This window comes from Cebus imitator, unplaced genomic scaffold, assembly GCF_001604975.1.
Source record: "Cebus imitator isolate Cc_AM_T3 unplaced genomic scaffold, Cebus_imitator-1.0 Scaffold85, whole genome shotgun sequence".
NCBI lineage: Eukaryota > Metazoa > Chordata > Mammalia > Primates > Cebidae > Cebus > Cebus imitator.
Window position 1 is genome coordinate 3,607,607 of NW_016107400.1, and position 12,710 is coordinate 3,620,316.

General features: G+C 46.0%; 1 protein-coding gene across 1 annotated transcript in view; it reads right to left on the reverse strand.

The window, feature by feature from the left end:
* Window positions 1-12,710, reverse strand: part of PDILT (protein disulfide isomerase like, testis expressed) — a 39,977-nt gene that overhangs the window by 18,776 nt on the left and 8,491 nt on the right. Inside the window, exon 2 of the mRNA XM_017534308.2 lies at window positions 5,806-6,012. Coding sequence (XP_017389797.1) covers window positions 5,806-6,012 — 207 coding nt within the window. The remainder of the gene's footprint in view (window positions 1-5,805; window positions 6,013-12,710) is intronic.

Consider the following 12,710-nt stretch of genomic DNA (forward strand, 5'->3'; position numbering starts at 1 on the left):
ACAGTTTCTCCTTCTGTCACCCAGGCTAGAGTACAGTGGTGCAGTCACGGCTCACTGCAGCCTCAATCTCCCAGGCTCAAGTCATCCTCCCACCTCAGGCCTCTGAGTTGCTGGGACTACAGACATGCACCACCACAGGTGGCGATTTTTTTTTTTTGAAATGGGTGTCTTGCCCTGTTGCCCAGGCTGGAGTGCAGTGGCACAATCTTGGCTCACTGCACCTCTGCCTCCCACGTTTCAGCGATTCTCCTGCCTCAGTCTCGAGTAGCTGGGACTACAGGTGCATACTACCACACCTGGATAATTTTTTAGTATTAGTAGAGACAGGGTTTCACCATGTTGGCCAGGCTGGTCTCTAACTCCAGGTGATCCTCCCGTCTCGTCCTCCCAAAGTGCTGGGATTACAGGTGTGAGCCACCACACCTGGCCCACACTTGCCTAATTTTTAAGCGATTTTTAGTAGATAGGAGGTTTTGCTATGTTGCCCAGGCCAGTCTCGAACCCCTGGGCTCAAGCAACTGTCCCACCTTAGCCTCCCAAAGTGCTAGGATTCCAGGCAAGTCACCATGTCCAACTGGGGCTATTCAGAATGAATTCTAATGAAAGTCTCTGGGGCACATTGTATGCACTTCTGTTGGGTGTATAGCAATGAGGAGAATTCCTGGTCATAACAGATGCCATGTTTAACTTTAGTAGATACAGTTAAGGTCATTTAAAAAGCCACAATTAGTCAAGCCTGTGGAAGTTCATGTGAGGTTGATATGGTGGCTTCAAAAAAAAGAGGGAGGCCAAGCACAGTGGCTCACCCCTATAATCCCAGCACTTTGGGAAACTGAAATGGGCAGATCACTTGAGGTCGGGAGTTCAAGATCAGCTTGGCCAACATGGTGAAACCCTGTCTCTATTAAAAGTACAAAAATTTGCTGGGCATGTTGGCATGTGCCTGTAATCCCAGCTACTCAGGAGGCTGAGGCAGGAGAATTGCTTGAACCCAGGAGGTGGAGGTTGTGGTGAGCTGAGATTATGCCACTGCACTCCAGCCTGGGCAACAAGAGAGACACTCCGTCACAACAACAACAACAACAACAACAAAAAAAAAAGAGAGAAGAGAGGAAGAGGAGGCATCATACCACCCAATTCCCCCCTCTGAGATACCAGCCTCAAAACTGAGTTTCTTTACAGTGTTTCTGGCCATCTTTTGGTCAAAATAAGGCGCACATGGAAACAAATGGTTTCTCTTTTATGCACTTGCCTGGCAAAAGTGTATTGTAAGTAATCTGAAAGGAACAGATTTACAAAATCTGAAAATATCCAAAAAGGAGAACAAAAACCTGCCAAATGCATTTAGATTTCAGGTCATGAGAACCATTGCTCTGAAGTCACTTTATGCCACCCTCTGCCCTGTCCATACTCCAACGGTAAGATTTTTCCACCAGAACACTGGCTTTGGCCTCGGCTGGTCCCTCTAGTTGGGCTGTCCTTTACCCAGCTCTTCAAGGGCAGTGCCTTCTTCTGCTTATTCAATTTTCAGTTGGTTCTTCTCTTAGCCAATCACTCTCTGTCTTATGACCTGTTCTATTTTCTTAATTGAGTTTAGACCTCCCTGAAATTATTTATGGTGATTTTTTGCCAGTTCGTTCAGTGTGAGCTCCCAGTAAGTGCCCATAATGCCTGGCACATAGTAGGTGCTTAAGAAATCTTTCTGGAATGAATGAATGGGGTGAATGAATTATCAGGGAAGCTGGCTTGAGGAAACCTGATCCTGGGCCATCTTCTTGGGGATGTGTCAGCTCCATGTGCCTCTTTGGCCCCTGTGGGACCGAGGTAGCTATGGACTCTGCAAATTGTTGATTCCTTTGTGCCTGCAGATCAGGTACTGCCCCTGTCGGGGGGGGGTCCTCCTTTGTGCTTGGCTCTGAGCCAGAGGACACGGTGACAACTGAGGTGTGAATGCATTGCCAATGATTGACTAGGGCTGGCACTGGGCTGCATATTTACAGGCACAAGCTGCTGTGGCCGCACCATTAATAGAGGCCTAGAGGCAACCCGAGTCTCCCTCCTTCCAGGGTGGTGGCCATGGCCAAGTCTCCCGCCATCAATCCTTGGAGATTAGATGAGAACGAGACTGGGGCTTTGACCCAGCAAGGACTAAATCCCACCTGTGTCCTAAGAAGGGTTTTCATCAAAGTCACACTGCAGGAGATGCATAAAGCACGGTCTCCTCTTTCAGCTCAGAAGAGCCCTGGAAAGTAGGCAGAACTGGAATTATTCACCCTGTTCCGAAAATGAGAAATTGGAAGCCCGATTGTAAAAGGCTCGTTCAAGTTCCCATGGCCGCTGCTCATCCTAAAATACGGGCATCCTCAATCCCTATCCCAGCTTCACCCCGGCATCCCCTTTCCCTTTTTCCTGGTTGGAAGTTGGGTGCTTCCAATTCTATTGTATTTGAACTCTAAAACTATTATTATTATTACTATTTTTAATTTAGAGACAGGATCTTGCTCTGTCGCCCAGACTGAAGTGCAGTGGTGCAATTGTGGTTCCCTGCAGCCTCAAATTCCTGGGTTCAAGCAATTCTCCCACCTTAGCCTCCTGAGTAGCTGAGAATACAGGTATGCACCCCATCACACCTGGCTAATTTTTAAGGTTTTTATAGAGACGGGGTCTTGTTATATTGACAGGCTGGTCTCAAACTTCTGGGCACAAGTGGTCTTCCCATCTTAGCCTTCTAGAGTGCTGGGACTACAAGTGTGAGCCACTGCACCTGGCTCAAAAGCTATTTGTTAAGAACTTAGGGCCAAGTGTGGTGGCTCACGCTTGTAATCCCAGCCCTTTGGGAGGCCAAGGCAGGTGGATCACAAGGTCAAGAGATCAAGGCCATCCTTGCCAACATGGTGAAACCCAGTCTCTACTAAACATACAAAAATTAGCTGGGTGTGGTGGCGTGTGACTGTAGTCCCAGCTGCTCGGGAGGCTGAGGCAAGAGAATCACTTGAACCAGGAGGCAGAGGGTGCAGTGAGCCAAGATCACACCACTGCACTCCAGCCTGGGCAACAGACAGAGACTCCATCTCAAAACAAAAAAAAGACTTAATTGTTCCAGGCATTGGATTCATTGAACTACAATCAGGAAACTAATAGTCAGATAATAATAATAAACACATCTACCACTTGCTTAGGGTACAGTGCAATGTAAAGCAGATTTTAACATACCACAGCCCATAGCCCAAATCTGGCCTGTTGTTTGAATGTATAAATAAAACTTTATTGGAACACAGTCATTCCCATTTGCTAATATACGGCTGCCTTCACACTGCATCAGCAGAGCTGCATAGTTACAACAGAGACTGGCCTGTAAGACCTGAAATATTAATGTTCTGGACCTTCACAGAAAACATTCACTGACTCCACCACTACTTGCTGGGGAGCTTAGAGGAAGTTATTCTACCTTTCTGTGCTTCAGTGTTTCCATCTGTAAAAGCACCTGCACCTCCTATATTGGGGTGTTATAACATAGGAGAAGGACCCAGAACGATGCCTGGAATGCAGCATATGCTGCAGGTATGTGTCAGGCCCTGTGCCTGGCAAACATTGTTTTATCTTCCCAACAATCCAAAAGAGGTAGACCTTTTCATCAACCCCATCTCACAGATGAGAAAACTGAGATCCAACCAGAGGGGGTGATTGTTCCTTAAGTCTGTGATAAGGATTTGGATGCAGAGGGGAGTGTGGTCAGTTCTGGCAGTCCCTTTAGAGAACCCAGGAGCACAAGTGAGATCAGCCACTGCCCCTGTGATGCTCTCTGTAGAGTAAGCAATAAGTAGCAGATGTAATCCTTTGAGGCGAGGGCCTTGATGGGGAAAACACAGGTGCCGTTAGGCCACAGAGGTGGAGCCGGCACCCTGGCCTCGGCAGTCAGAAGAGACTTCCTGGAGGAGGTGATGAGGAAGTTTTCTGCATGGCGGAGGAGGCCCCAAGCACTGGTTTCACCTACAAAAAGGACTCAGAGGTCAAATGTCTTGGGGACCTTCTCTGCTAGTTTCATCCACAGTCTGGAAATTGCCAGATGGCTACTTTGTCACCTCTGAGTGGAGTCAGGTCTCTCCTGCCCTTCAGAAGGGAAGGTCATCGCAGCACCTGGGCCCCTCCATTAGCAGTCATGGGCTTCGATGACCTAGGGCCTCTCATATCCTCACACCTCTCCCCATACACATCACAAAGGGCTCCTTGCTGGTGTCAGCCAGTCCCCCTTGTTGAGGGTCATCCCCTAGTATCCATAGGAAACAGCAGCCTCTGTTGCTTCTCTCACTGCTCCTGCCCTCCCTCGCCATCCCTCCTCTTGCCCCCACAGCCACCACCGTCCCACATGCCTGCTGGGAGCTGCAGTTCTGCGCTTAGGTGACCGTCCTGAGGTTCTCTTGTGGCGTCTTGCTCTGGGTCTATCCTGTGTCTTTCGTGCCCTCTTGTGTCCATTCTGAGAACTGCAGAGTATCTTGCAGCCCCTGGATGTGTGTTTCTTGCAAATTAACACTCAGTCTGGCTTTTTGGAAGCTGGCTATTCACCAGATGCGGTGGAAGGCAGTTCCCGTTTCTCAAGACCCAATAATTTAACATATGTAATGGGATGTTCATCAGTTTTGTTACTTCCATTCATTGATCCATCCTGCATCCATTAATGCCTTCATACATATAACTTTATAAAAGTTGGGACTATCATATACCGGTACATTATTCTCCACACATCTTTAACATCAAGATAGGGTTCGGCACATGGTAGCTTGCCAACAAATGGATATTGAATAAATGAATGAATTAGTTAGTAAATGAATGAAAAATATGATGATAGAACTTAAAGTGTTTGGTAGACATTGTATCCCAAATCTGTCTTGTTCCATTCTCTCCCAATTTCTGTTTTGGCTAATTAGTACTTCCCTTGCCCTAGACTCTGTCAATATCATTCTAAAGTCAAAGATTGGGAGTGGGAAGTGGAGTGAGGAATTTAATTGCTGGTGTCTGGTAGTTTCTAATCCATGCACCCCACCCTCCCACCTCTTGGTGTTTCTAAGGCCCATCAGCTGAGATGCAAGCTATAGTAGAGGCGGCTATGTATTCACTAAACCCATTTTATTTCTTGCTTGCTTGCTTCCTTCCTTTTTTTTTTTTTTTTTGAGATGGAGTCTTTCTCTGTCACCAGGCTGGATTGCAGTGGTGCGATGTTGGCTCACTGTAACCTCCGCCTCCTGGGTTCAAGTGATTCTCCTGCCTCAGCCTCCTGAGTAGCTGGGACTATAAGCATGCACTACCACACCCAGCTAATTTTTTGTATTTTTAGTAGAGACAGAGTTTCACCACATTGGCCAGGATGGTCTCAATCTCCTGACCTCGTGATCCCTTCCTCGGCCTCCCAAAGTGCTGGGATTACAGGCGTGAGCGACCGGACTGGCCAACCCATTTTCTTTCTAAAGACAAAGCTGAACTGTATTTCTCAGCCTTTCTTGTAGTTGAGTAGGGCCATGTAACAGAACTCTGGTCAAAAGCATGTGAATAGAAGTGATACTTCACACTTCCAGGCCAGGGCCATGAACAGTAACCATGGTGACCTTCTACCTCTTACCCTGGCTGCTGGCTGGATACAGAGGAAAGAGCAGGTGGCTCCAAGACCCTGGAGAAGGGCAGAGCCACAAGCTGGAGGAGCCTGGGTCACCAAGAGGCTGCATGGAGCAGAGCCTCCCACCTTTACCCTCTGGCTGGCAAAAGTAGATTTTCCATGAGCATGAAACAAATGTGACATAAAACCACCATTACCTTTGCAGCTGATGGGCTCTGACCTGTTGCCCTCAAAAAACAGCTTCAACTCTGGGGCCTTGGTAATCCCAAACTCCTGCTGAAGCTCCTTCTCTACAGTAATGTCCACTTTGCCAAAGCCGATCCCATTCTTGCCTTTGCCCATGATCTCCACAGCTTTGCCCAGCTCTTCCGCCAAGTTCCTGGATTGCTTTGAGGATGGATTGTCTGAAAGAGTGTGAAGACAAAATTTGAGAGAGCCTTTCCCCGCTCCCCAACTCCCACAGTGCATTATTCGCTGAGCCTGCTTAGCCTGGGGCCTCTCCTGTGCTCAGCTGCTAATGGCTAAATTTTCATAAATGTGACAGGATGTGAGACACAATGGTTCATGAAATTGGTCAATTTGGGAGATGTATATCAAGGTTCTTTGGACTCAGTAGCTTTGGAAACAATGCAATCATGGACAACTTAGTCTCTCTGAGCTCCATTTTTCTCTTGTGTAAAGCAGGCAAAAATAATAGTGGTTACCTCAAGGAATTGTCAGAGTCAAATGAGATTTATGTCACAGTTGGCTATATATTTTGTATTGTTTTCTAAGAGCTTTATGTGCATTAAGCCATTTACTCCTCTCTATAACTCTATGGGGTAGATATTATCATTATCTCAGTTTTATACTGAAGAAACTGAAGTACAACAAATGATTTACTTGCCCAAGGCCTATGACAGTGAGAGGTATAGCCGGGATAAGGGCCCACTCAGTCTAGCTGCAGAGTTCTTGTTTTCTAACCTCCACTAGGAATGTAAAACACTTGGCATGATGCCTGTCACAAATTAAGTACACGATGCAGTCTTACTACTGATTCTATTATTATTGTAAAATTTCTGTGGTCAAAGTGGGACCCAAGCAATAAGTAAGCAAAAGCATGCAGAGATGTATGATGGATATTGGAGGCTCAGACACAGGGAGACTGGGTGGGGGATGAGGGATTAAAAAAAACTACACATTGGGTAGAATGAACACGACTCAGGTGATGGGTGCACTAAAATCTCAGACTTCACCACTATACAATTCATCTGTGTGACCAAAAGCCACTTGTACCCTAAAGCTATGGAAATAAAAACAAACCACTAAATAGCATAGACACGATGATCACATTTATGAAATTTTTTTAAAGTGTATGCACAGGGCAAAAGAAACCTGGAGGTAAATATTCCAAAATATTAAAATTCTGTGTTTAAAAAAAATTCTGTGGTCAGAAATTACGGAGACAGAGCGGAATGAGAGCTCATGAGCGCCGTCTGGTGGAACGTCCTGCAGCTAACAGGCCAAATTGGACCCCTGCAGTTGCCTTTTATGTAATTGGACAGGGTACTTCCGCAGGTAAGGAAGACCAGGAGCAGGAAGGGCGGGGATGGGGAGGTTATGGTGTTCCCCTGAGCCACCCTCTTGCATAAAGGGAAACCGAAGAGACCTGAAACTCTCCATTAAGCGATCTGATCTGGACGCCTTGGCTCCTCACCTTGCTGGGCAGTGGCGAGGGAGTGGAGAAGCCCTTTTCTGGAAGTAGCGTCAGGGAGCTGGCACGTGACCTTGGCAGTGGAAGAGGCTTTTCTGGTTAAACAGGAGGGAACTAAAAGGAGCCCAAGTTTGCCTTTCTTCCTCCTGATAACATTGTGAGGCTGCAGGTCCCTCGCTACCCCATGACTGAGAAAGGTGGGCCAAGCCAGGGCAGGGGGTCATTGATTTCCTTTCAAGCCCGAACATTTTATCTTTTTCATCACCACCCACCCCCTCGGTCCATCTGGAGCACTTGGACAAAGTGCAAATCACCTCTGCTGCAGAGGTCAAGTTCCAAGTCCAACAGAGAGTTATTTTGTAAAGTGCAGCTCAGAAAGCAGGGGCCCAGGACAGCTGGCGCGGGCCCCATTGCTGGTCAGCACGCCTGCTCCTGTAATGGGATGGGAAAGTGAATGATCGCTTTCATTAAACTCCAGGTCAATGCACGGGAAGCGAGGACTTTGTGCCTCCTTCCTGGATCGATGCCCTTCCACTGCCTCCTTTGTCACCGTCATTGCCTTCAATAACCCCCATCCATCATCACCAGCAAACACTGCCCAACTGCTGGCTGCTCTGGTTCGTGGGGCTCTGCATGGCTTCCTCGTGGATTTCGTCATGCTGGGCTCAGGGTTGCTGATTGACATAGAATCCGAATCTGAGTTTCTAAGGGTGGAAGCTCAGGGTAAGAGAGACACTTGGAATGATTGTCCAGATGGTAGAGCAAATTTTAAAGGTTGCACACACAACCCAGTCCCCCTGGGTGTCTGAAATGGAAGAGACAGAAAGAGGCTGTGGCAACTGGAACGCTGGGTTCTGAAAGCTAGATTGATGGGGCCTCTGATAATAGTAGTGGATATTCATTCATTCATTTTATGCATTCATTCGTTTATTCCTCCATTCAACGAATCTTTTTTAGGATATGCCATGCTCCAGGCACTGTTCTAGGGCCAGGAGATATAACAGTGAACAGATAAAAATCTCTGCTGTCACTGGAAAAGGCAGAAAATAGGCAAAATAAAGAAGTAAAACATGTGCTGTGTTAGATGATATGTGCTATGGAAAAGAACAGGAGAGTTGGAGATTGGGAGTATTAGGGAAATTGCAGTTTAAGTAGGAGGCTAAAGATGGCTCACTGAGAAGCAGTATTTTCATAAAGATGAAAAGAAATGAGCGAGCAAGCCATATAGACATCTAAAGGGAGAGCATTCCTGGTAAAGATCAGTGTTTACAAAGGCCCTAAGGTGGGGCATATGCCACATGTTCAAGGTGTGACAAGAAGTCCATTGGGTCTGGAACAGAGTGAGCTGGGGCCAGGGGATAGGTGATGTAGGGTCTTGCAGACCATTGAACAGACTTTGACTTTTCCCCCTGCAGAATATGAAATGATGCCAGAGGGTTTGGAGCAGAGGAGGATGTGATCTGAGTTAATTCTTTTTTTTTTTTTTTTTTAGACAGACCTCATTCTGTTTCCCAGGCTGGAATACAGTGGTACCATCTCAGCTCACTGCAACCTCCCCTGCTGGGTTCAAGTGATTCTCCTGCCTCAGTCTCCCGAGTAGCTGGGATTACAGGCACGCACCACCAAGCCCCGCTACTCTTTGTGTTTTTAGTAGAGACGGGGTTTCACCATGCTGGCCAGGCTGGTCTCGAACTCCTGACCTCAGGTGGTGATCTGAGTTACTTTGTGACTGGATTTCTCCGAATGTTATATGAAGATTAGACAAAAGCAGAAAAAGAATGGATGGTAGACCAGTCAAGGCTATACAGTAATCCAAGTGAGAGACGGCGATGGTTTGGGCCAGGAGAGTGGTAATAAAGGTTCTGAGAAGTGGTTCCATTCTAGAGAGATTTGGGAGAAGGAGTTTGGATGTGAAACATGGTGAAAGAGAAGAGTCAAGGATGACTCTGAGGTTTTGATCTGAGTGACTGAGGATTATGTAGGATGTTTTCCTATGGAAAGATGATAATGATGATGTTATTATCATCACCATAAATGATGATATTGATGGTGATTTTGATAATGAGAATAGTGATGACAAAATAATAACATATCTTGATCCCTTGCTATGCTGAGCCCTTTGCTTCATGTTCCATGAATTATCCTGGTTAATCTCCAGAACAACCCTGTGTGTTATCTATGATTACAAGTGGGAATATCACAGATAAGGAAATGGAAGCCCAGAGGTCTGACAGCTAGCATGCAGTTAGGCTGAAAGTCAACTCCAAGGCCTACTGGCTCCAAAGTTCATGCTCTAAATGACCAAATTGGCCAGCTGGTCTGAAAAGTCTTTCTTTTTCTTACAGCAGAGTGATGGGAGTATGTTTCCCATTTCTTCTGTTCAAGGTGGTTCCCACCAGAGCAGAGACAACCAAAGAGCCAATGCCACTCTAAAATTTAGAGTCCAATTTTCTGGCTTCTTTCTTTAAAAAATTTGCAAATTTTTTTTGTTTTTTGTTTTTTTCCTGGGTTCTGGAACCTTGAATTCTAAGTTTGTAGGTGTGAAATGAATGCATGTACCTCTCAGATCTCAGTGTCTACATTCTGCCCTGGTCAACTGGAAATGCCAGTTTGACTGGGCATGGAGACAATTCACATGTATATTGGCATTTAGTCAGAGCAGTGCCCAGTGGGCTGTCAATGAGCAGAGATCCCTTTGCTGGGAGGCCAAGAGTGCCCATGGGCCCAACTTCTCTCAGGTCCTAGCTCATTGTCTGCCATATACTAGATGCTCAATGAATATGAATTCCTTAGGTTATCTCATCTAACAGAACCAGTTATGGTGGTTTACAGTGCTTGTGTCCCAGGAAAGTTGCTATTTTTTTAAAGTCTCTGTCACTCAGTTTCCTCATTCATAAAGTGGGGTTATTAATAGATCCTACACCTTACAGTGATCCTACAAAATAAGACAAGGTGTGCAAAACTTTGGTACAAATAAACATTAGCTTTTTTTTTTTTTTAGACGAAGTTTCACTCTTGTTGCCCAAGCTGGAGTGCAATGGCATGATCTCGGTTCACTGCAACCTCCACCTCCCGGGTTCAAGCAATTCTCCTGTCTCAGCCTCCTGAGTAGCTGGGATTACAGGCACCCACCACCATGCCTGGCTACTTTTTTTTTTTTTTTTTTTTAGTAGAAACGAGGTTTCACCATGTTAGCGAGGCTGGCCTCCAACACCTGACCTCAAATGATCTGTCTGTCTCAGCCTCCCAAAGTGCTGGGATTACAGGCATGAGCCACTGCACCTGGCCAACATTAGCTATTTTGATGACATAGGCAGAGACTCTTTGGTCTTGCTCTGATCAGATTGTCTCTGGGAAGGGAGGGTCCTATGGTGATGTAGGAAACCCCAAAGATCTTCTGGCTCCTGGTGAAAGGAACAACAGTGACCATCACCAAACCATCCATCCCAAGTTCTAGGCCTATTACGGGGCTCTCACATGGGACTCAGGGTTATGTTAGAATAGGCAGTGGCTCCCTGACTGTCTGCTTGGTGTGTAGATGTGTTAATGGCTAATGGACCTAGAATTAATGTTTGACTGGTCATTAGTAGAAAGCCCCAGGTTCCCTTCTCTAAGCAGTGAATGTGAGTCAGAGAGGGGCTGATGGGTGACGGGGAGGTGATGAGTGTAGGGACAGGAGTTAGATCCCAGCACAAGGAACTTAAGTCTGCCTTTCTTTAGAACAGTGGTTCTCAATGGGGGACATTTTGCAAGGTCTGGAAGCATTTTTGGTTATTGCAACTGAAAAAAGAGATGCTACTGGGACCTAGTGGGGAGAGGCCAGGGATACTGCTAAACATTCTACAATGCATAGGACATCCCCCAGCCCCACAAAGAATTGTCCAGTCAAATGTCCATAGGGCTTAAGGTGAGAAACTGTACTTTATTTTATTTATTTATTTTAGACAGAGTCTCGCTCTGTACTGAGGCTGTAATGCAGTGGCATGATCTCGGCTCACTGAAACCTCTGCCTCCCAGGTTCAAGTATTTCTCTGCCTCAGCCTCCCAAGTAGCTGGGATTACAGGCACCGGCCACCACATCCAGCTAATTTTTGTACTTTTAGTAGAGGTGGGGTTTCACTATCTTGGCCAGGCTGGTCTTGAACGCCTGACCTCATGATCCACCTGCTTTGGCCTCCCGAAGTGCTGGGATTACAGGCATGAGCCACCGTGCCCAGCCAAAAAACCCTACTTTAGATGCAACTTTTGATCAAGCATGAAAAAATATTCTGAGAATAATCCTCTCCCCATTCCATAGGACCATTTACAGTATACAGAGGTGCTCACAGCTGATAAGGACGTCAAGATGGTCATCAATCTCTTCTTGTTCCTCAGGGGCCAGCCATCAATTTGTTCTGACCATTGTGATGGCCTTTAAGGCCCTAAAAGATCTGCACTTCCCTATTTATCTGGCCTCATTTCCTACTCCTCTTCTCTTCAGAAACCGTCTATCTTTAACCACACAGGTACAGTCTCCCTCACTCTAGGGCATTTTTACTTGCTGTTCTCTCTGCCCAAAATCTGCATGGGTCTCTCCCTCACCACTGTAAGGTCTTTGCTAAAGTGTTACCTTTCCAGAGAAGCTGTCCCTGGCCATCCTATTTAATACTACAGCCCCACCTCCATCCACCCCAGGCATTCCCTTTTGCTCTTCTCTATTTTTCTCCATGGTACTTCTAACCATAGGAAATACTATATTTTATTTATTTATTTGTTTATCTTTTGTCTTTTCTTTCCAGGATGTCAGTTCCAGAAGGGCAAGGACAATCACCTGTTTTGTCCACCACTATATCCTCAGTGCCTACAATATATCTGGCAAATAACCCAGTATTCAATAAATACTGAAGGAATGAAGCTTCCAATGATCAGCACAGTTCAAGAAGATGAATTTAGCACCAGTTTTGGTGTCAAGCTTTGTCTTAAATCCAGGCTTCACCACTTACCAGTTGTGTGACCTTGGGCAAATGATCTAACCTTTCTGATACTTATGTGCTTCATATACAAGATGGGGACAAGGTTATCAAGTGCAGTGCCTGAAACACAGGTGGTTGATGAATGGCCTTTGTCATCACCATCACCACTGTTGTCGTTATCATCACCATAACTATCATCACAAGTGCCATCATCACCATTGTCATCATCATCACCATTAACAATCATCACCAGCACCATCATCGCCATTGTCATCATCATCGCCATAACAATCACCATCACCAGTACCATCATCACCATTGTCATCATCATCACCATTAACAATCATCACCAGTACCATCATCACCATTGTCATCATCATCACCATAGGTAATAATCATTACCATCACCTTCATCGCCATTGTCATCATCATCACCATAACAATCACCGTCACCAGT